This window comes from Thecamonas trahens (genome assembly GCF_000142905.1).
Source record: "Thecamonas trahens ATCC 50062 unplaced genomic scaffold supercont1.4, whole genome shotgun sequence".
NCBI classification, from domain to species: domain Eukaryota; order Apusomonadida; family Apusomonadidae; genus Thecamonas; species Thecamonas trahens.
Genome location: NW_013657676.1, coordinates 1 through 22,496, shown reverse-complemented (window position 1 = coordinate 22,496; position 22,496 = coordinate 1). Strand labels below are relative to the sequence as shown.

The 22,496-nt window shown below is 62.4% G+C and overlaps 9 protein-coding genes across 9 annotated transcripts; 6 read left to right on the top strand and 3 right to left on the bottom strand.

The window, feature by feature from the left end:
* Window positions 1-215: 215 nt before the first annotated feature.
* AMSG_00876 (uncharacterized protein) lies at window positions 216-5,604 on the top strand. The gene has a single exon (XM_013906601.1). The coding sequence runs from the start codon at window positions 253-255 to the stop codon at window positions 5,587-5,589; it is 5,337 nt and encodes a 1,778-aa protein (XP_013762055.1). The 5' UTR covers window positions 216-252; the 3' UTR covers window positions 5,590-5,604.
* A 199-nt stretch (window positions 5,605-5,803) lies between these two features.
* On the top strand, window positions 5,804-8,329 carry AMSG_00875 (uncharacterized protein; the record flags this gene model as incomplete). The annotated part of the gene is made up of 2 exons (XM_013906600.1): window positions 5,804-5,813; window positions 6,272-8,329. The coding sequence occupies 2 exons, from the start codon at window positions 5,804-5,806 to the stop codon at window positions 8,287-8,289; spliced, it is 2,028 nt and encodes a 675-aa protein (XP_013762054.1). The 3' UTR covers window positions 8,290-8,329.
* On the bottom strand, window positions 8,022-9,094 carry AMSG_00874 (uncharacterized protein; the record flags this gene model as incomplete). Its single annotated transcript, XM_013906599.1, has 1 exon — window positions 8,022-9,094. One exon carries the CDS (start codon window positions 9,092-9,094, stop codon window positions 8,324-8,326), a length of 771 nt encoding a protein of 256 aa, XP_013762053.1. The 3' UTR covers window positions 8,022-8,323.
* A 710-nt stretch (window positions 9,095-9,804) lies between these two features.
* On the top strand, window positions 9,805-11,160 carry AMSG_00873 (uncharacterized protein; the record flags this gene model as incomplete). Its single annotated transcript, XM_013906598.1, has 1 exon — window positions 9,805-11,160. Exon 1 carries the CDS (start codon window positions 9,856-9,858, stop codon window positions 11,158-11,160), a length of 1,305 nt encoding a protein of 434 aa, XP_013762052.1. The 5' UTR covers window positions 9,805-9,855.
* Window positions 11,143-11,837, bottom strand: AMSG_00872 (uncharacterized protein; the record flags this gene model as incomplete). The annotated part of the gene is made up of 1 exon (XM_013906597.1): window positions 11,143-11,837. The coding sequence occupies one exon, from the start codon at window positions 11,835-11,837 to the stop codon at window positions 11,178-11,180; it is 660 nt and encodes a 219-aa protein (XP_013762051.1). The 3' UTR covers window positions 11,143-11,177.
* Window positions 11,838-14,382: 2,545 nt separating this feature from the next.
* AMSG_11630 (uncharacterized protein) lies at window positions 14,383-14,655 on the top strand (the record flags this gene model as incomplete). Its single annotated transcript, XM_013906872.1, has 1 exon — window positions 14,383-14,655. One exon carries the CDS (start codon window positions 14,383-14,385, stop codon window positions 14,653-14,655), a length of 273 nt encoding a protein of 90 aa, XP_013762326.1.
* Window positions 14,656-14,687: 32 nt separating this feature from the next.
* Window positions 14,688-15,713, top strand: AMSG_11629 (uncharacterized protein; the record flags this gene model as incomplete). The annotated part of the gene is made up of 1 exon (XM_013906871.1): window positions 14,688-15,713. The coding sequence occupies one exon, from the start codon at window positions 14,688-14,690 to the stop codon at window positions 15,711-15,713; it is 1,026 nt and encodes a 341-aa protein (XP_013762325.1).
* A 613-nt stretch (window positions 15,714-16,326) lies between these two features.
* AMSG_00870 (alpha/beta hydrolase fold protein) lies at window positions 16,327-17,771 on the bottom strand. Its single transcript, XM_013906596.1, has one exon. It carries the CDS (start codon window positions 17,723-17,725, stop codon window positions 16,637-16,639), a length of 1,089 nt encoding a protein of 362 aa, XP_013762050.1. The 5' UTR covers window positions 17,726-17,771; the 3' UTR covers window positions 16,327-16,636.
* A 45-nt stretch (window positions 17,772-17,816) lies between these two features.
* On the top strand, window positions 17,817-21,461 carry AMSG_00869 (NOD3 protein). Its single transcript, XM_013906595.1, has one exon. It carries the CDS (start codon window positions 17,877-17,879, stop codon window positions 21,417-21,419), a length of 3,543 nt encoding a protein of 1,180 aa, XP_013762049.1. The 5' UTR covers window positions 17,817-17,876; the 3' UTR covers window positions 21,420-21,461.
* The last annotated feature ends 1,035 nt before the right edge of the window (window positions 21,462-22,496 follow it).

The window sequence follows — 22,496 nt, the reverse complement described above, 5'->3', positions numbered from 1 at the left end:
GAACCCGCCGACCGGTAGCGACTACCACACGGCGGCGGGAACAGAGATGATCGACTTTACTGCTGTGATGTCGTGCAGCGGCGGAACGAGTGGCGGAACGAGTGGCGGGACGAGCGGCGGCACGACGGGTGGAGAGCCCACGCCTCCGCCTACTCCTGCGCCTACTCCTGCGCCTACTCCTGCGCCTACTCCTTCGCCTACTCCTGCGCCCACCCCGCACCAACGCCGGCCCCGACGCCCAACTTTAGCAGCATGTCGTGCATGGAGGTCGGGAGCCAGGGCATGCGGGTGTACTGGCAACCGATCACCGGTACTGACACGACAATCACACTGGGTATGTCTGTGCCGTCGAGCACGGGCTGGGTCGGCATGGGCTTTGTACCGTCGTCGACGTCGATGGCAAACGGCGACTTTGCGTTTGCGTACGTGGACGGTGCAACGCCATACCTTCTGGACACACACCGCGGGGCCGGATCCGGTCCTGTGGCCGTGGACACTGTCGGTGACTACACAGGTACGACAGTGATGAATTTTGGCGGTGTGCTGCAGGCGCAGTTTACACGTGCGCTTGTGACCGGCGATAGCCAGGACCGCGACATTGTGGCCGGCCCGAATCTGGTTGCGTGGGCGTTTAACTCTGCAGCGACGCCGTCGAACCCGCCGACCGGTAGCGACTACCACACGGCGCGGGGAACAGAGATGATCGACTTTACTGCTGTGATGTCGTGCAGCGGCGGAACGAGTGGCGGAACGAGTGGCGGGACGAGCGGCGGCACGACGGGTGGAGAGCCCACGCCTCCGCCTACTCCGAGCCCGCCTCCACCGAGCCCGCCTCCCACACCCGCGCCGACACCTGCGCCGACACCTGCGCCTACTCCTGCGCCCACCCCTGGTACCATTCTTTCTGGCCTGTCGTGCATGGAGGTCGGCAGCCATGGCATGCGCGTGTACTGGCAGCAGATCACCGGCGCGAGCTCGGAGATCATGCTTGGGCTCTCGGTGCCGACTGACGTCGGCTGGGTCGGCATGGGCTTTGTACCGTCGTCGACGTCGATGGCAAACGGCGACTTTGCGTTTGCGTACGTGGATGGTGCAACGCCGTACCTTCTGGACACACATCGTGGGGCCGGATCTGGTCCTGTTGCCGTGGATACTGTCAACGACTTGACGGATGTGACGGTGATGAACTTTGGCGGTGTGCTGCAGGCGCGCTTCACACGGGCGCTTGTGACCGGGGATGGACAGGACCGCGACATTGTGGCCGGCCCGAATCTGGTTGCGTGGGCGTTCAACTCTGCAGCGACGCCGTCGAACCCGCCGACCGGTAGCGACTACCACACGGCGCGCGGAACTGTGACGATCGACTTTACGGCTACATCGTCATGCGCAGCGACGCCCGCGCCAACGCCCGCGCCAGTTCCGACTCCGGCCCCGACTCCGGTCCCGACCCCGCCCCCGACCCCGGCCCCCACTCCGGCCCCGACCCCGGCCCCCACTCCGGTCCCCACTCCGGTCCCGACCCCGCCCCCGACTCCGGCTCCGACCCCCAGCTTCAGCACCATGTCGTGCATCGACGTCGGCACTCACGGCATGCGTGTTTACTGGCAGCCGATCACCTCTTCCGACACCCTCATCACTTTGGGTATGTCGGTTCCGGCGAATACCGGCTGGATTGGGCTCGGCTTTGTCCCCTCATCAACCTCGATGGCGAATGGCGACTTTGCGTTTGCGTACGTGGACGGTGCAACGCCGTACCTTCTGGACACACATCGCGGGGCCGGATCTGGTCCTGTGGCCGTGGATACTGTCAACGACTTGACGGATGTGACGGTGATGAACTTTGGCGGCGTGCTACAGGCGCGTTTCACACGGGCGCTTGTGACTGGCGATAGCCAGGACCGCGACATTGTGGCCGGCCCGAATCTGGTTGCGTGGGCGTTCAACTCTGCAGCAACGCCGTCGAACCCGCCGACCGGCAGCGACTACCACACCGCACGCGGAACGACTATTATCGACTTTACCGCAGTGGTCTCATGCAGTGGGACGCCTTCGCCGACGCCGGCCCCGACGCCTGGTCCAACACCGGCACCTCATACCTGCGCCGGCACTGCTGTCATCAACTCGGGTACGTCAGGCACCATCATGATGCCGGCTCCGTACTCGAGCTCGACGTACTACAGTTCGAACCTTGACTGCTCGTGGCTGTTTGGCTTCCCACCATCTACCGCTATTGCGCTCACGGCGACCGAGTTCAACACCGAACTCAACCACGACTTCCTCACCCTCTCGACTGGCGATGCCTACTCTGGCACTACGCTGCCGTCGCTGCCGACTATCCCTGGTGACGGAAGCCTGCGGTTCACCTCAGACACCGATGTCGCCGGCCACGGCTTTGTCGTTCACTGGATGATAACCACACCGGCCCCCACACCCATGCCGACGCCTGCACCGACACCGATGCCAACGCCCGCCCCGGCGCCGCCGGAAACTGTTCCTTGCGCTGGCACTACCATCGTGCCGTCCGGCTCGACAGGCACCATATCCATGCCCTCACCGTACTCGTCGACTGGATCCTACACGCCAAACCTGGACTGCACCTGGCAGTTTGCTTTCCCGCCGTCGACTACCATCACGCTCACAGCGACCGAGTTTGATACCGAGGCCGGCCGCGATGTCCTCACCCTTTCCACCGGCGACTCGTTCTCTGGCAGCACCCTGCCGACACTCCCGTCACTCCCGGGCGATGCCAGCTTCCGGTTCATCTCGGACGCCAGCGGTCAGGGATCTGGTTTTGTCATCGACTGGGTGGCAACTCCGGCCACGCCTGCGCCGACGCCCATGCCGACGCCTGCGCCGACGCCTGCGCCGACGCCCTCGCCAACGCCCGCGCCAACCCCGGTGCCACCGGCCACGCCTACCGCACTGCCGGTCACTGTCGATGGCCTTGTGGATGACTGGACTGGATTCCAGCTGCCGTTCCAGCTGCACTACATCGAAGATCCCGAGGACGACGGTCGTCTCTCGCAGCTGCCGCTCGAGTACTCAGTTCCAATCGATGAGCCGAGCACCGACTTTGACATTCTGCGCTACGTGTCGTCGCCAGAAGTCGAGGCTACTGCCGCAGCTGTCTCGGTGCGTGGTCCCATCCGCCGTGGCGGAACGTCGACCACTCATCATGCCATATACTTTGCGCCCAAGGCACCGACGCTCCCGTCGGCAGGCATGGAGATTGTGCCTGACACCTATGCCGTTGCCATGATCTACAACGGTGTTGGTTATCTGTACTCGGGCCTGGATCTCTCGAACGACTGGGCCTGGGCGCGAATTGACCCCGACCTCTACTCGCATACCGTCCGCGACGACATCACCGAAGTCTTGCTCCAGCACGAGGCTTTTGCCTCGCTCTTGCCGACCAACACCGAGATGGAGGTCCATGCCGAGCTGCGCACCGACTCGAGTACCCTCGGAGACCTCTCCGACGACGTAGTCGACTACGTTCCTGACCGCAATGCCCCGCTGCCGCGCGCACCGCCGCCGCCGGGCAACCCGTCGGACACAGGCTCGACCCCACGTCTTGCGCTCGACATAGACGGCATTGATGCCGAATGGTCCGCCCTCGTCGCCACTCCGTCGTTACCAAACATGGTTGTCTCTGTCATCCCCGACACCGAGAATGACGGCATTGACGCTGGCACCGTTGCCTCGCGGAACCAGCTTCCGGCCGAGAACGACTATCGCGAGATGATCCTTGCCATCGACGACTTCACGGTCGCGCTGTTTGCGGTTACCCACGCTGCTACGGGCGTGCCACACACGCCAACCACCCACCATCGCATTTACTTTGTTACGGATGCCCCACGCGCCGGTTACACCCTGCGCCAGGGCGAGGTGGCCGTCGCCATGATCGACGATGGCATTGGCTATGTCTACAAGGGCACTGGCATCTCATCGACGAGGACTTGGACGCCGCTTCCATACCCGTCAGCCCTCTACGGCGCGGTCGAAAACGGCAACGCCGTCGAAGCCTTTATGGTCACCCGCGTTTGGGCCCATCTTGTCGAGAACGACGCCGTTGTCACGCCTGTCCTCATGCTCATCGATGCTGCTACCGACGTTGTAGACATTGTTCCCAACCGCGCTGCAGGTGCTCCCGACGCACCGCCGCCGCCGCCGACCGTCACCGCCACGAGCGGGACGGGGGCAGGCTCGCCTCCGCCGCCGCCCGACACAGGTTCGGCGACTGCCACCGGCGTCGCCGCAGTCTCGACTGGTGGCGCGAACTCGGGGAGCGATGATTCGATCTTCTCGATCTCGTCGTCCAACATTTGGGGTCTTCTTCTCTTCCTCCTGTCACTTCTTTGCTGCTGCTGCCTCCTTCTCCTGCTCCTTCTCCTCTGTCTCCGCCGTCGGCGCGAAGAGAACGTGAGCCGGACCGAGGAGCACCACATCCACATCGAGAACTCGCGCCGCTCGCATCGCTCATCACATCTGTCGTCGGCCAAGTCGGCAGACTCTCAACTGAGCACACCGCGGCGTGTGCCGCCGCAACCGCCGCGGACACCCGCTGCACTTGCCGCGCCGCAGACGGCCGCGGCACCGTTGCCCATCACCTCGTCGCCGCCGCCGCCATCGTCCTCGTCGCTGCCGTCCGACCTGTACTCGAGCTACTACTCGAGCGACATCTCCGACATTCCCGCCACGGCCTCTCCAGGCAAGTTCCAGAAGACCGTGGTTACCAAGACCGTGACCCGACGGGTCGCACCGAGCGTCTCTGCCGACGGCGAGGTGGTGCCGGGCAAGTCGTACACGGTGGTGACTCGGTCGACGTCTCCGGATGGCGCAGGCCGAAGCACGACGCGCTCCAAGGCGTCTATTAAGGACTCGATGTCAGACTCGGCTATCAGTGACCAAGACAATGACAGCGTCCGAGACGTGCCAGTGCAGACCCGCTCGCGCTCACGCTCGCGTCCGGCTGCCACCCAGACAACCTCGCTCGAGTGGAGCCCGAACTCCTCAATCGCGGCCATGTCGCTCCAGGACGGCCGCAGCGATCCCGAGGCTGCTGCTGCCGCTGCCGCTGCCGCGCGGTCTCGGTCACGGTCGCGGCCACCGCTGGCGCTGCACGAGCGGGAGCTCCTCGCGGCCATATCGGAGAACGCCCACCGCGATGTGGCAGTGTCGATGGACGACGACGGGTTTGACGATCCATGGGCGCCGGCCCACTCGCTCCCACCTCGCCCGTCTCGCTCGCACAAGACACCCGCACACCCGCACACACACTCTCGGTCGCGATCGCGGTCTCGGTCGCAGTCGCGGCCATCGTCACTGAAGCCGAAACGGTCGCGCCGGCGGCGGTCGCGGACACCCGCAGCGGACCGCCCTCTCTACGACGGAGAGCCGCTCGAGCTTGTCTCACCGGAAGATCTCCCGCTTCGCTCGTCGTCGCGCAGCCGATCACGCTCGCGGCCACGGTCGAGCTCACGTTCGCGGTCTCCGAACAAGAAGCCCCATGCCTTCTACGTCGGCCCATTCTACAAATTCTCATCATCGAGTGTCTCTGATGACGAGTACTGGTCCGACTCGCAGTAAAGTGGCGAAATCCAACCGAGATAGCTGAGATGAGGCTGTGGGAGGCTGAGGAGGGGGGGGCAACCGTCCTTGGCCGACAACCCGAGCCGCACGGTATTTGTCCAGAGGACTCCTTTTGCGACATTCGTCGACTAACCCCTCCCCCCTCCCACCCCCCCACTCCCACACCCCACCCCACCCACACACCCCACCCAACTCGACCCCACCCTCCACCATGCCGTTGCGTACGTCACCCTCCCTCCCTTTCCCCTCCCTCTTCCCTCTTCTTTCTCTTTCCCTAGAGTCCGCGGCTGTGTTGGGGGGAAGGAGGGGGGGGGGACAGGTGCTACACAGGGTTTTCTACCTCTGCCACACGAAACCCCACTGTGTCCCTGCTTCTCCCGTCTCATATGCAAGCATTGTGACGGGAGGACACATCACAGCTGGCTATGTAGAAAGACCCCACACTCACTACTCTATGGTTGCTATGGTGGTGGTATGGAACTCGTTCTGGTTGCTCTGCTGGCATGACCTTGCTACCTCCTCCAATTCCCCCCACCAACCCCAACCCCAATCGTGCCCTTGCAATTGCTGCCAATCGATGTGCGCTCGGATTGGGGGGGATTGCTTCCGGCTTGGGCTGTGGCTGTGGCTGTGGCTCTGACTGTGGCTGTTGGACGGGTTGCTGCTGACGGTGTTGTAGATCCGCCGCAACGCCCCCGTCGGCCATCGGAAAAGCTGCGGGACATTCAGGCGGTCCGCGAGGCTACAGCACAACCGCCACGGACCAGCTCGGCACTGGGGCCGCCTCCGCCGACATCACGTGCGAGATCGGCGTCGTCTGTTGTTGCTAGTGGACAGGCTGGGGCGGCAGGCGAACGCCCTGTGCCAGGCGCGGGGCACCCAAAGCCAGGCCCTCTCCGCCGCGACAGTGCCAGTAAGCCACGGCCGGCGAACGGGTTCCGCCGCTCACGCCAGCGCACCACATCCGAGCAGATCCACACGTCGCCGTCGCTGCCTACCCGAGGCCCGCCACCCAAGCCCAAGCCGGGCTCGAAGCCGCGGCCGGTCCCGGGTCCGCGACCGTCTGCGACGACCGGCAAGGGGCCACGCCCATCGGCTGCCGCCCTCACCATTGTCTCCATATTCAAGGCCGAGCGGCAGTACGTCCTGCTCCTCGAGTCGATGGTCGAGGTCCTCAGTGCGGTCCTCGCCGATGAGCCCAGTGATTCCAAGGGCGGGCGGCTGCTCGCGCGGTTTGACGCCCTCCTGCAGGCCAACAAAGCTCTGTTTGTCAAGCTCTCAGGCCGCGCAGACACCCCGTTCTCGGTTGTTCAAACCTGTACCGCCTTTCTCGGCACCATGCCGCGGCTCTATGCCTATGCCGACTTTGCGCGTCATCGGGAGCTGATGAAGCGATACCTGGCGACGGAAATGCCAGCCAAGGCGTCGTCCGAGCTCAACCGATACCTTGAGAGCAAGGCCATTTTGCCGGAAATGTTGTTCTCCAAGCCGCTGGCTCATTTCATGCTCTACCCTCGGCTGGTCTCCAAGCTCCAGACATGCGAGTTGCTCTCGGGCGCGGACATCAGCGCCATCAACGAAGTTCTCGGCCGGCTCAAGGACCTCAAGATGGCAGTCCAGGAGCAGGCATCGATCTCGCGCGGCTACGGTCGAGTCGAGGACGAGCTGGCGATGATCGAGCCGGTACCCGAGCTCACCGGCATCCTCCATCTCGGCCAGAAGCTTGTCGAGGCCGGCGAGACCATTGTGTTTGAGCTAGGCCTCGACGAGCTGATGCACACGCCGCGGGCGCCGTCCAAGACCGTCGACTCGTATCCCGCGCGCTTCTGCCTCCTCACTGACTCACTCCTCATCCAGCGCCGCAAGCGCAAGGTCAAGAACCATCGTATTTACACGCTGCAGCTCAAGCTGAGCGCTGCAACGCTCGCCATGGAGCGCGAGCTCGACCATGACCGCGACGCCCTGAGAGTCCACGACCACAAGCACCTCCTCGAGCTCCTCTTTGAGTCCCCCGAGCGCAAGGCCGAGTTTATCGCCGGCGTCGAAGAGGTGAAGCGGACATTTGCCACCCAGCACGCGCTCTCATCATCATCAGCGTCGCTCACGCTCGATGGCTCACTCGTCCCGGGCCACGCGGGCGCCGACTCGTCGTCGTCGTTCCGCCTTCCGCTTATCGAACTAGGCTCGCAGCACGACGTCGCCACTGTTGTCTCGAGTATTGCTCGCGTCCGCGACGTCGCCACATGTGAGTCGCTGCCGCAGCTCACGGCGTACGTCCAAAGTCTCGACGTCGCCATCGAGGCGCTCTCACTCGGCGCTGCCGTCAGCGACGACACCACGCTCCGCCCGGAGCGCGACCAACGCACAGTTGTCATGGCGGCCTACGAGGCCCGCGAGACTATCGCCGCCAACGCTCGCCTGGACGCGATCTTGGAGGACGCCGTCGGTGGCAAGCGGCCAACGCCGCCGGCCCGTCCGCCAGCGTCGTCAAAGCCGCCACCGGCGGCGACAGCTGTCCTCGCTAACTCGTCCAGCCGCACGCTTGTTTGGGACAGCTCGGTTACCTCGGTCGCCTTTCCTGGGCCCGACGGACTTGTCTGTGTCAACCCCCGCGCGCTCGATAAGGACCAGCTTGTCAAGGCCTATCTCGTTGCTGTCAACGAGCTGGCGCGTATGCGCGCGGCCTCGCGCCCGTAGCCCCGACTCCCTGAGCCAATACATCCGCCGATGCTCACCCTGCCCACGACATGGCAATGCCGCGACTTGCCCATGACGAGGCCGCGGTTGTCGACATGACGTCTTCCGCCTCGTCCTGGCTAGCCATCACCGCCACGGCCTTGTGCTTGGACTTGCCGGGCTTGGGCGGCTTGTGCAGCCACGAGTCAACATTGCCAAACATGCCAAGCAGCTCCTTGACACGATCCGGTCCGCCAACCTTTGCGTTCCATTTGAGCGCAATGGCGCGAACGCCCGGCGGAGCAGGGCTAGCGGTAGCCGATGGCGGCGGACTTGGCGCTGGTGATGCCAGCGGGGTGTGCATCGCTCTCAGTGACGCGATCTGGTCCTTCAGCGCCGCGCGCTTCTTGGCATCGACGACGTCCTTTGCCGCCTGCTGCGCATCCGCCTTATGACGGGCTCTCTTGGCCTTGCGCGAAGCTTCCTCCCGGGCATCCATCTCGTCGGCCGCTGCGCGTCTCTCGGCCTGCATCTCCTGCCGCTTCCGCTTCTTGGACGCGTTTGCAGCGAGAACCGAGTCATAAGCAATCCGGAGCTGCGGGTGCGAGAGAACCTCGTACGCCCGATGCAGGGCATGAAAGACAGCAGCAGCAGCTTCATCTCCAGGATTCCGATCAGGATGGACCTTGCGTGCCAGAGACCGATACTGTTTGCGAATGGCTTTGTCGGTCGGCGGCGGCTGAGCGACCAGCTCCAGTTCCTCGTACAAGTCCCTCTCCACCACATCCGCAATAGCCTTCTGTGCCTCTTCTGCCGAATACTCCATGTCTCTCTGCCCTACAACCACCGCAGCCTCTCTACTCTTCTACCTCTCCCTCTCTTCTGCGAGCGCCCGAGTTGAGTGTGCTGTCTGCCACTCCCCACCAACGCATCGCCGGCACAGGCCGAGCGCGACTCGAGGCCGCATCCAGGCCGGAACCACAACGCACGGGCATTCAATGGCTTGGCCAGATGCATCGTATGTAGGTGGATCATGAGTATGGCGATGGGGATGGGGATGGGGATGGGGATGGGGATGGGGATGGGGATGGGGATGGGGGAGGGGATGGCTGCCGCCGGCATGGAGGTGATCGTCTCGAGGCGGAGGTGCAGCCGAGGCACATACATGCTGCAGACAAGCGGGTAATATCCGGATCGACCCATGGCCAAGGCTAGGGTCAAGAATGAGTTACACAAGTGGCCAAGTCATCAGATCCCAGCAACAATCCGCGGCTCTACCTTCAGCTCGCCAAGCTATCTCATCGCGCCGTCGCTTTGTGTCTGGCTGCAGCACGACAGCGCTTGTGTCCACGTCACGGCGACAGGCGGGTGGCGAGCGGACAGCGACAGGCCGACAGAGACGGAATAGAGACGGGGCGTGCAGAGGGCAGGGAGAGTAAGGGGAAGGGGCCAAAGACTTGTCGCCGAGGACAAGGAGACTGACGAACGGAAGGAGGGCGTGACGGGATGGCACAGAAGGGAGTGGTAGGATCATTGGCTCGGCCGCTGGCGGCGCTGCGTGCCCTCAACTCGACGTCGCTTTTGGACATGCTGGCGAGGCCATGGACATTGTCGAGGATTTCGGATGAGCCCATTTTCAAAAAGGGCTGGCATGGAGGCAGCAAGGAGCTGTGGGAGGAAATGCTGTCGCTGGCTGATGCGGCTCAGAATGGTCGCGATCTGTACTACGACACCTTTGTCTCGTCTGATCTTGACATTGCCTGGGACGACGGCGCCACCCAGGATGAGCCGTACTGGACTCGTCGTAGTGGTGCTTTTACCTCACCGGCAATCAAGTTCTTGCCACATGAGGCGCATACGGCTCGGTTTATGTTGTTTGAGCCCAAGGTTGCTTTCCATCCCAGGTCTGTCGATCAGGTCGGTGAGGCCGTCGACGAGGGCAGCGACGGCGGGCCGGCCCAGACAGCGTGGCACAACCGGTGGCGGTCGGTGCTGAGCGGACTCGGGAGCGGAAGTGATGCGAGCGATGGCGGATCGTGGGCGCCGGCTGAGCGTGATGCTGCTGAGGACGCCGAGGCTGCAGCGGCGCAAGAGGCGAGCCCGGCGCGACCGGACCTTCGCCCGCTGTGCATCCTGCTGGCGCCGACGGGTGATCACGGGTACACGCGGCGCCGGGTGCTGCACGCACAACCGCTGGCCAAAATGGGCATTGCCACGCTTGTGCTCGAGACGCCGTTCTACGGCGAGCGCAAGCCAGAGGGCCAGTTCCGGTCGTCGCTCCACCACGTGTCGGACCTGTTTGCCATGGGCGGCGGCCTCGTCTCGGAATCACTCTCGCTCATGCACACTTTTGCGGCCGAGCAGCGGTTCAATCTGTTTGGCGTCTCGGGCGCGTCGCTCGGCGGGCAGATGGCGTGCCATGTGGCCGGCGTCTCGCGCATGCCGGTGGCGCTTGTGCCGTCGATCACGCCGCACTCGGCGGCTGGCGTCTTTACCGAGGGCGTGCTCTCGTCGTGGTGCGCGTGGGAGGCGCTCGACGCGCAGTTGCCGCAGTTTGTGGAGACGCTGCCGGAGACCCGCGACCGAGGCGGCTCCGTGACCTCTGTCGACTTTATGAACGCTGTTCTCGACCGGACGACCGACATCCGGCGGTATGCGCCGCCGCTCGTCCCGCAGGCTATCGTTCAGATTGCGGCTCGGGCGGATGGCTACGTGCCGCAGCCGGGCGAGGCGCTTCACAAGCACTGGCCCGGCTCGCAACTGTGGTGGGTGTCGGGCGGACACATCAAGGCCTATGTTGCTCACTTTACTCTGTACCAGCGAGCAGTGCACGAGGCGTTCTCGCAGCTTGTCGCTGCCACGCAAGCCACCGGCGACAGCGCGAGCGCGTAGTGGCAGCCGAGAGGTACTCAGCCCTCGACACAGTTGAGCATGCCGGTGTCGAGGATGCAAAGATAAAGTGCAATGGTGCGCATGTGGGCGTAGCCAAAGCCCTCAAACTCGCCAAGGAACGAGCCGTCGTTCCCGGTGCAGCCGCCGGTGCCATCGATCTCGCACACGGTTGAGCCGCGCTCCTTGATCACCGCCGTGCCGAGGTTGACCTCGACGAGCTCAACGTCGTTCGAGTCAAAGACCTCAAACCGAGTCTCATCAATTCCAGCCTTGCCGTAGCCGAGGAACTCCATGTCCGCGGAACCGACCTCGTACTCATCGATGTTGATGTAGCCGAGGACCTGGCCGGCGTTGGAGGTCACCTCGCCGTCGGCGGCAATGTACGCACGAAACTCGCGGTACCGGTCATAGACGGAAATGAGGACGTCGACGTCATCAGGCGGGCCGGTGAGGAGCTGGCCGCTCGCTGTCTCGACCACGACGGGTTCGACAGGAATGGCGATGGGCGGCGGGCGGTCGTCGGCCGACTCGGCAACCAGCGGGGTGGCGTCGGCAACCTTGGGCTTGGGCTTGGGCTTGGACGGCGACGGGAGGTATGGAGACCACCCACCACGAAAGTAAGACGTCTCTACAACAGCCCACTTGCGCTTCTCCGGCTCGGGCGTATGGAGCATCATGCTGGGCGAGGACGAGGGCGACGGGTGGCGAGGAATGCCGTCGACGCCGAATTCGCCTGAAGTCGAACAGTTGATTGTGGGCGAGGACACGAATGATGGATGGGGTATGGGATCGGGAGAAGATCAGGGAGATGGAAGGGAAGGAGAGGGAGAGGGAGAGGGAGATGGAGAGAGGGAGATGAATGGGGCGGGAAGGGGGGTGAGGGGAGGGCACTACTGTGAACAAGTCCTGTCTGAATGGTATGAATGATCGCCGTTTTGGCCTGAGCTTTTGGCAGGCTTTCGTCTCTAAACTAGTAGAGGACTCCTCTCTCCGGAATTACCCCTCCCGCTCGCAGGCTCGCGGTCGGGAGTCCCGGTGACAAACAGGGCTGTGGTGTGGATGACACAGTGCACACCCTGGGAGACCCCCTACATGAGGGGGCCGTACTGTCCTTGGACAGTGCGGGAGTCGTGGACAATGTAATTTTTGGGGTCGCGCGACCTTCGGCTTCATCCGCGCTCAGGGCACCGGGCGAAGGGTAGCAACCAGTCACGGGCTCTGCCCGTGGCCGGGGGTGCACCCGCGGTCTTGAGCAGGCCGAGGAGCGTGTACCACCAGGAAGGGGGGCCAGGGGAGGAGCCGGCCCCCTGGGCGCCAGGACGTAGTCCGTCTGGCGCCCTTGCACATCCTTCCTCGTGGTCAGAAATGACCCGCCAAACGTCATGCGACCGGAGTCCGCAAGGGGGTGCGGTCTCATTCGAAGGGGGTTGACCGGCGGTAGGTGCACCTACCGTTTGTCGCCCCCGATGGTTGCGGTCAGGGATCCGTCCCTAAACGGCGCTGCGAGGTGTGGACGGATCAGCGGGGCGAGGGCGCATGCGCCCCGCTCACGCTGATCCTCCTAACCCCCCATGGGATGTGTGTCCATCCCGCCGTCGGTCCGCCGACGGCAACCAGTGTCGTCACATGTTGTCGGCATTATCATCCATATTGCCAACCTCTCCCTGGTGGACCGCCGGATGCTCGGTGGTCCTGAGCTGCAACCAGGACAGAGGTCGGCCTCTTGGAGGGTGGGATCTGAAGGAATATCGGTCGTCGGCGCCCCAGTGAGGGATTCCAAGTGACTAGAGTATCCTGCAGTCGATGTTGAGCACCCAACAAGTTGTACGCCGCACCACTTACGGATGTCCTATGTGGCGGCCGTCTTCTCGCCGTAGTGAGATCAGTGGTTCGCGGTACTTAGGGCCGGCGTACAATCCCACGGCAGGTGGCACCCTGCAGTTCCTGTAGGTGCTTCTCTGCTTAACTCCATGCAACAACTCTCCAGCACACGATCTGGAACACAGGAGCTCTCAACAGCGCTGCTGTGTCTCGTCCATTGTCAACGCCATCTTCAACGCCATCTCCAACGCCCATCTCTTTACCCCCCAACACGCCATTTTACCCCCTTTTTCGCCCCCTTCCCCCATTCCCCCCTCTTTCTGGACAAGACCTCCTCCTGCACCCAAGATCCGATGCAACCTTATCGGGTCGGAGACCCCCTGCCGTAAGGCTGGATAACTAACCCCTGCACCCGTGCAGGGCGGCATAATTGTTCTAATCGGCCCGGCTCACGCCGGTCCGATCCACGTCCTGACCCCTACCCAAGGCCAGGCCCCAAGTCCAAGCGCTTCATGCGTATGACGAGGCTCACGAGTAAGTTGGCGCCAGACGGGCCCGGACAGTCCCTTCCTACGGTCGGGGGCTTCGTCCGACGTTCGGTTGGTTGTGGACCCTCTAGTCTACATCATTAAACTGATTCTCACACACTCTAAACTAGTAGATAGCAAACAAGGCTTGGACCAGGCCAGCGTACCGCTCGACGGGTTAGCCAAGGTGTAGTGAGTCGATAGGTATGATGTGAACTTGCAGTCTGGCGCTGGGGCTGACGATCAAGACTGGGAGGAAGACCGGCCGGCCGGCCAGTCGGTCGGAGACAGCCATATCAGATCGCTTCTACCGGGGTTCTTCTCACAACGCTCCAGCCACTCACCTCACTCACGCACAAGCCAACCACCGACCCGGAAAGCCTTGGCACCCGCTACTCGGAGGGGGATCCACGTAAGACAGGCAGTGCACTCGCTGTCGATAAGCATAGGCGCACATGGCTCTGCTGTTGTGTTTGCGCCAACACCACAGTCAAAATATTTGTTTTGCCGGGTCAGTGGACCTTGCCATCGATGACTTCTCTTGCGGTTCAACCGTCTTTTGGGTGGTGGAGGCCGGGACGGGTGGGGGGTGGGAGGAACGACACACCTCTTGCCACAGCCACGGGAGGCAGGCAAGTTGAGGCCGAAGAGAGGCGAGGGAATACAGCAGAGTTGGGTGCTCCACTCTGACTGGCCACAGCTTGCTGTCTAGGTCGAGGGCGAGAAGAAGCACGGCGTCGGAGCGAGCAGCGGGTGACGACCGAGAAGCCTTGCAGCGGGGAGCAAGAGGCGCGAGGCAAGAGCGAGAGCTGGAGCGACCAGGAGCGGCAGTATGGCGTGCTGCTGTTGTGGTGGAGAGAGCAGGGTGTCCGACATGAAGCGCGGTAAGGCTGGAGCGACCAAGAAGAGGGGCATGCCGTCTGAGCCCATTCCGCTGGAGCATGGCGGAGTGGTGGTGGAGACGGTGGCCGGGCCTGTCCAGTTTGGCATTCCACCAGAGACGATCAAGGACTCGATGCGGGCACAGCTCGACGTCCCGACGTACTTTGTGGTCTTTGGCGAGATGTTTGATCGGACGCGATGTCTCAACTTTGCCGAGTTTGAGTTCCCGACGTACTTTAACTTTTCATCCGCAAGCGCAAGGTGACGCTCATTGTGCAGGCGCACGTGGCGGAGCGGATGCGGACGATTTTCCAGGAGACGCTGCTTGGGCCTGTGGACCTCTCGTCGCTGGCGATTGATTTTCCGGCGGACGTCCCGCGCGACGCGTGGCCAGACTTTGTCAAAGAGGGCCGCGATCTGGGCGACCCGCGGTACAAGGAAGAGCCGCTCAAGGTGTCTGACCTGATCGATTTCAAGGTCTTCAATGACGACTTTCGGGTGGAGCTCGACGGGGTGGTGGCCATTGAGGTCAACCCGATTGCCGAGTCGTTCCGGGTGACCGAGGGCGGCAGTGTCATTTCCGAGTTTCCGCTGTCTGTGCAGATGGGTTCTGCGTCCCCAGCCGAGTCTGAGAAGCTTATCTCGACGCTCTTTGTGCCACCCGAGTTTGGCGTCACGTTTGTCGGCACCTCGCACGGCTTTGACCCAGCAGGCAAGACGTCGGGCTTTATCCTGTGGATGGGCAAGCGCGGCGTGATTGTTGACCCGCCGCCGTACACGGGCGACGTGCTGATGCGGATGGGCATTGCACCGCGGCTCATCGACTCGATCATTCTCTCGCACTGCCACGCAGACCATGATGCCGGGTCGTTCCAGAAGATCCTCCGTTCGTCGAACGTGCGGCTCATCACGACGCCGACGATCCTCGGCTCGTTTCTCCGCAAGTACGCGGCCATCTCGGGCTTTTCAGAGGAGTTTATCTCAAATCTCTTCCGGTTTGTGCCGGTCAAGATTGGGGCACCGATTCGGGTTCATGGCGGCGACATCACGTTCCAGTACTCGCTCCACACCATCCCATGCATCTCGTTCCAGGCTGAGTACGCCGGTAAGACGATTGCGTTTTCGGGCGACACGTGCTACAACCCGGAGCTGCTCGCAGAGATGGAGGCCAACGGGACGATCGGGGCTTCGCGGCGAGAGCAGCTGATGAACTTCAACTTTGGGCCGACCTCATTCTGCATGAGGCCGGCGTGCCGCCGATCCACACACCGATTTCACTGCTTGCGGAGCTCGACGAGAGCACGCGGTCGCGGCTGTATGTAGTGCATGCGGCCGAGAAGGCAGTTGCCGGACTCGACGGCCTTCAGCGAGCGATCGAGGGCGAGACGGTGGCGCTGAACGTCGGCGACGTCGGCGACCCGCGCAACGAGGTCGTCGACCTCTTCTCACACATCTTTATCTACAAAGACCTGGTTGCGACGCGAGCGTCGGTTCGCAAGCTCCTGGCCAACATCGACATCGTTGCGTACGCCGCTGGCGACATCATTTTCAAGGAGGGCGACAAGCCCGACAAGAGCTACGTGGTGATGTCCGGGGTGGTGGCCGAGCGCGGAGCGCCGGGCCAGTATGTAGTCGGCGACTACTTTGGTGAGCTCGCGGTGGTGATGCAGCAGGACAGGCACGCCGACTTTTACTGCGCCACGGACGCAGAACTCATCGAGATCAAGCGGCACAACTTTCTCCGGCTCTGCCGCGGGACGGACATTGCCAGGCGGCTGACGACGGTGTTCGAGAACGTGGTGGAGCACTCGGTCCGCAAGGTCACCTCTAAGCACTCGATCTTTGGCAAGATGCTCTCGTCGAACCGGGTCCAGCTCGAGGCCATCATGCAGTTCCGGGGCATCGAACGCGATGAGGTCCTGCGTCGCCGAGGCGAGGACCCGAGCGAGCAGTATCTAGTATGCTCGGGCGAGGTGACCGTCTCGTTCCCGGGCTCATCCAAGCGCTCCATCCAGTGTCCTCCGGGCGCGTTTGTGTGCGACACCGACGCTATTCTCTCGGACCACACCTCGCGATGTACAATTTCAGCCACCGCCGACGGCACCTCGGTAATGGCCATCAACACCGATGACCTGCTTGATCTGTTTGCGCAGGTGCCCGGCCTGATGGTGTACACTCTGGGCAAGATTGTGACACAATGAAAGATGAAAGGGCTCACACAAGTTGTTGTGGTTGGTGGGAGGCGGCTATGGGACAGCAGGGCGGATCAAGCCGGCGTCAACGGCGGCCTCGGCTGGTGGCGAGAGCGCGGTTGGCACGGAGGCCTCTGACGAGGAGTCGTCGTCGGGAGGCACAACAAAGAGCATGGCCTGAACCGCCGCGATCTGGTCGAGGGTCATGAGCGCCGGTGCGTGGCCGACGCCGTCAAAGATGACGCAGCCGGCCGCAAGGCCCGGACCGGACGACGCCATGCGGTCGCGGATGTCCGGGAGAAGGAGATCCGAGTCAGAGCCGCCGATGAGGCCGACGCGGAGTGAGGGGTTGGCGACAGCAATAGCGTCCCACATGGCCCACATGTCGACATCACTCTCAAACGGCGGCTGGATGGGTGTATCGATTGCCGGATCGCACGCCAGCACATACGGCGGCTTGGTCGAGTGAACGACGCCGTGTTCGACGAGGTGGTCCCAATGGGCCTCCGAGCTGATGCCAAAGGGGGCGTAAACGTCCTTGAAGTGGGCCTTGACTTCGTCGAGTGACTCAAAAGCCAGCTCACGGCGGTGGGCGAGGTACGTGCCGATACGCTTGAGCACAGCCTTTGGTACCAGCGGGCCAACGTCATTGATGACAAGGGTGGTAAACGGGCACGACGAGCGGGCCGCAAGCGCCATGCCGATGATGCCACCCATCGACGTGCCGACCCAAGAGACGCGACCGGCGGAGGAAGCGTCAAAGCAGCCGAGAACGGCTGCAGCCTGGGCAGTGTAAAGCGGGTAGCCGTACTCAGAGTGGGCAAACGGGGGGAGCCAGTCGCTCTCGCCGCGACCGACGACATCGATGCAGATAACAGCAGTATGCTCCCGATCAGCGTCAACAAGAGCAGTGGCAAGCATGTCAAAGTCACGCGCGTTCCTCGTCAGGCCATGGGCTGTAAAAATGAGATGGAGGTCGGTGGCATCGGCGAGCGGCGCGCACGAGCGATGAGGGATGTGCGGGACTGAGTGACGGAAGGCCGAGGAGACCCAGACAGTACAGGCTGTGTTGAAGAAGCATAGGTTGCACGAGGTGAGCAGCTCGACCTGGACCGGCTTGAGGTGTGGGACAGAGGTAGCCATGTGCGGCGGCGGGAGAAGGTGTGTGTGCGTGTGCGGGCGACAGGTGGTGGCGAAGAGAGGTGGGTGAGGGTGCGGAGATACACTTGGCGCGAGGGTCAAGGAGGTAGAGCCAGAGAAGGGAAGGAGGTGGAGGAGGGAAGGGCGGCCTAGTATGGCAAGCAGTAGCAGTGGGTCAGGGGTTGGAAGGGGTAGGGTGTGTAACGAGCGGACGGTGGTCAAGTCGTTCTTTAGGGCGGTCGGGCATGGGAATGTGCGCAAGGTGGTGGGCATGATCCGCAAGCACGGACGGGGTATGGTGGATGTGCGTGATGGCGTGAAAGACTGGCTGCCGATCCACTTTGCGTGTGTGTGCGGGAAGCGTGACATGGCCAAGGTGCTGATCAAAGCAGGGAGCAAGATCAATGCGGCGGCAGGGCCAACCGGAAACACGCCGCTGCATCTCGCGCTGCTCAACCGGCACTGGAAGCTAGCGCGGAGTCTGGCCAAGCGCGGCGCAGATTGGGAAGTGCTCAACAGCAGCGGTAAGACGCCACGATTGCTGTTGCTGGAGGCACAGGAGTTTGGTAGTGGCGCGCGCGGCGGCACTGGTGTAGGCGGCGGCGACGGCAGTGGCAGCGACGTGGCCTCGTTCGACAGCAGGACCGAGTCGTCGTCGAGCGACGGCAACGGCGACGGCGAGGTAGTTGATGGTGTCGGCTTTGGCTCGTTGGCTGACTTTTATCGGCGGACGGCGTCGGGCATGGCGTCGGACGACGACATGTCGTCAACGGAGGGCGAGGGGCGGCTCCGGCGGCTTTCGCTCGCGCGACGGTCGTCCATTGGGCCACGGCGGCAGTCGAGCAAGGCCACCGGCGGGGCGCCTGAAGTCATTGTCGCGCGATCAAGCTCGTCTGCTGGCTACGTGGCGCCGTTCCCGATTGTAACACCCAACGACGACCCGCCGATCTCGCTGCGGAGACTACGGGAAGAGCTCAAGGACAAAGTCTCTGTCTTTGCTGAGCATGCCACGGTGCGCAAGACCGATGTGGATCAGGACACGATTGTGGTGCGGCTGAAGGCGCCTGACGACTCGACCAAGAAGCTCATGGTCAACTCGAGCTGGACTGGTGAGGAGTTGGAGAACTTTTGCTGCGCGCGGGCGAACCTCAGCCGGGCCGAGGCCGAGCTCATGGAGCTCGTTGTGCTGGACTCGGGCGATGAACAGAGCATCGTAACGTATGTCTTTGCGCCCGAGCCAATCCAGGCACAAGGTATCACGCACGGCACGCTGCTCTACCTCCGGGTCAAGTACTTTAAGATTCCGGTTAAGCCGTCGGTTCCGCTGCTGACGGTGCTCAAGGAGCAGCTGCTGTCTAACATGATGGACGGCTCAATGATTCTCTCGGAGCGGCTGGCGATCAAGCTGGCCGGCCTCCAGCTGGTCATTTCCAATGGTCCATTTCGACCCAATACCTTTTACAAAGGCTTTCTCTCGGACGTCTCGATCCTCAGATACTACCTGCCGCCGTATCTCATCGAGCGGTACCCGCCCAAGCTGTGGGAAGACCGACTACTTGCGGCGTACAGCGCGGTAGGAGATATCGAGCTCTCGAAGGCACTGCAAGTGTACGTGGAGACTTCGCAGCAGTCGCCTAACTACGGGGCGACCATGTTCAAGGGTCGTGCCAAGACGAACGGGATGTATGCACAGCTGGGCGTGGCGCAGGACGGCGTGTACATTGACGTGCGCGGAGCGGCGCCCAAGTTCTACGGATTTTACCGATCGAGTGGCAAGACGCAACACTTGCCGAACCTAGTCGGATGGCAGGGAGCGGTTGGTGGCGGAGGACGAGTCGTGCTCCACCTACGCGAAGGCGTGGCTGGGGCGTCCGTGCAGCAAGTTGAGTTTGATATCACGGGTGGCGCGTGTGTAGCAGTTGAGTTTCTCGACTTGCTCTCAGGCTACTACATCCTGCTAGTGTACTCGGACGCACTGTACGACCATCCAATCCTTGTGTTGGACGAGTCGATGTGGCTGCTGCCGCGCGAGCCGCTTCCGCTCCGGATTGCATGCCAGCCAGCGGCGACGCGAGCGCCTAACATCCCGTATTCGGACCTGGACTGGTTTGTGGAGCACTACCACGCACAGTGCGTCAATCAGAGCAGCCCGCCGCTGGTCTCGATCTTCCATCGACTGCACTCGGCAATGGACGAGGGAAGGCCGTGGACCAGCCTCGATGTGACGGACGCGCGGTCGTCGACGTCGCAGCTGCGGGTGCTCAACTTTGCCATCAAGAGCTTGGGCGCACTGGAGCGAGATGCGTTCATGGTGCCGGGGCAGATGCGGCTGACGCGTGTCTCGTTTGCCGACTCGCGTATTGGCGCGCGTAAGGACCGCCTCGGCGCAGCAGTGGAGATTATGGCGACGCTTGGTTTGACCTTTGCAATCGCGACCGTCGATGTGAGCAGGTGCGAGCTGCAGTCAGCGGAGCAGTACTCGCGACTCGCAGCAGGTCTTTCGTTCATTGTGCCGCTGAACAAGCTGGTTCTTGACGGAAATGAGCTGTGCGGCAAGGAGGCCGTGTCGGAGCTCAAGAGTGGGCTGCACGCCGGCAAACAAGAGCTGCAGCATGTGTCGTTTGTTGATTGTAAGATGGACGACGAGGCCATCATCGGGTTTGGAGGGCGGCTTTACGACGAAGAGTCTACCATCACTTACCTGGACATCTCGCACAACCGCATCACCGATTTTGGATTTGAGCACGGTCTCATGGTCAACATCCGCCACGGTACGTCACTCGCCTCGCTCAACATCGGGTACAACGACATGTCCTCGAGCTCGACGGCGATGTTGGTCGAGAAACTTCACGAAGGGATTACTATGTACGTGCTCGGGCTTGGCGAGTTTAACCTCAAGAGCAAGCACATGGCCGGAATTGTGGAGCGTTTGGGCGCAGTTGGCGTTCTCGACATCTCGCACAACTCAGTGGGAAAAGGCTTTCGAGAGCTAGCGGAGGAGCTGGCGACCAACGCCACGCTTCGAGTTCTGCAGGCCGAGCATGCCTCGATCGAATCCGGCGGCGTCGAGCTGCTCAGTATGTCGCTGGCGGTCAACCGGCACCTGCGCGAACTTGCGCTTGGCTCCAACGCTCTCTCGTCCAAGATGGCGCTCAAGCTGATGGAGGGCGTAGCACGAAGCAGGATGCTAACCGAGCTCGATCTCTCGAACAACTCGCTCGGTAAGAAGTTTGGCGCCGGGCTCGCTGCTGCGCTCGGAACTGGAAGCTGTGTCCTCGAGAAGCTTGTACTGAAAAACAACTCGCTCGGGGCGAGCGGAATCCAGGGCGTGGCGTCTGCGATTGTAAGCCTGCCACAACTGACGTCTCTGGACGTGTCCGACACCTCGGCCGAGGACGCTGGATTACTGGCGCTGGGCAGGGCGCTCGTGGGCAACACACATGTCGCGAGCCTCTCAGTTGCCGGCAACTACGTGTCTGAGGAGGCGCTGTGGGAATTTGTCTTGCTCATGCAGGACAACGTCGGGCTCCGGGTCATCAACGCAACTCGCAACGCGCTCTTTGAGCCGAAAGCGTTCGAGACCCAGCTCGCCAAGTTCAAGGTCCTCGTCGACATCGACGTGTCGTTCACGGATGGCACCGCCAGCGCAGTGACGCATCGTCTTGCGAGCTGGGGGCATCGTTTGAAGTTCATGTAGGGGGCGGCCACAATCTCAAAAACAAGCGCATGACAAACGAAAGCAGTCGACGCAACGCTGCGTCTGGCAGGTGCGGCAGAGGCAGACATTGTCAGAATCGATGCCTCGACGGAGAAGATGACGCGGGTAGTCGGCGGCATTTGGCCGGCGGCGATGTTGTTGACGTCGGTTGTGTTAGATGAGGAAGGTATTGGGGGATGGAAAGTAGGTGCTTGTGTATCTCGGGGTGATGAAGCCATGTGTGGTGCGGATGTGGTCACTGTGGGTGGGGATGGTCGGGAGTGGGGGTCGGAGATGGGCCAGGGGCGGGGTGGTCACCAGCATCAAAGGGACACCAGGAGAACAAGTTGGGCCTCAGGTGGCAGAACTCGGATTCCGGAATACTGCAGCTGTGGATTGGAGACCGTGCAAGGGGGTAGTGTGGATATGTAGTAGAGTAGTAGTGAAATCAGATTGGGCATATCTTGCAATGAGGTTGGTGGGGGTTGTGTGCGGGGTCGAGCGGTCGAGGACGTGCTCAACCACCTAGGCAAAACAAGCCGACGCGGAAATGAGCCGAGGAAGATGGGAATCGATGACAGCGATATTGATACTGGAGATAGTGTGGAATGTGACATGACCTTGCGTGTCGTCGCGGGCTGTGTAGCTGGTAGTGGGAAGGAGCTAGGTGGTGATGAAGGTGGGCTGATCGGGCGAGCGGGCGGCGGCTGGCGGCTGGTGGCCGGCGAGGCGAGGGCTGCTGAGGGAGCTGGGTCGGGGATGGTTGACTTGGAAATGCTGTTGGTTGGTATATAGGCAGTAAGGCATGTGATGGTTGGGCGGTGGCAGTGTTGGGGTCCGGGTAGAGGATGAGGGTGAGATAGAGTGGGGAGAGGAGGAGGAGGAGGAGGAAGAAGAGGAAGCCGAGTGCGCGATGGGATGGTGGTGGGCTTGGCGGTGGGAGTTGTGGCTGGGATGGAAGTGATGGTGGTGGGGTAGGGGTGAGGGTGGTGGTTGGGAGTGATCGGGCGTAATGAGTATGGTAGGGGGGATGAGGGGGGTCGTGACGTGGGTGACGGCGGGCGAAATGGTAGTAGG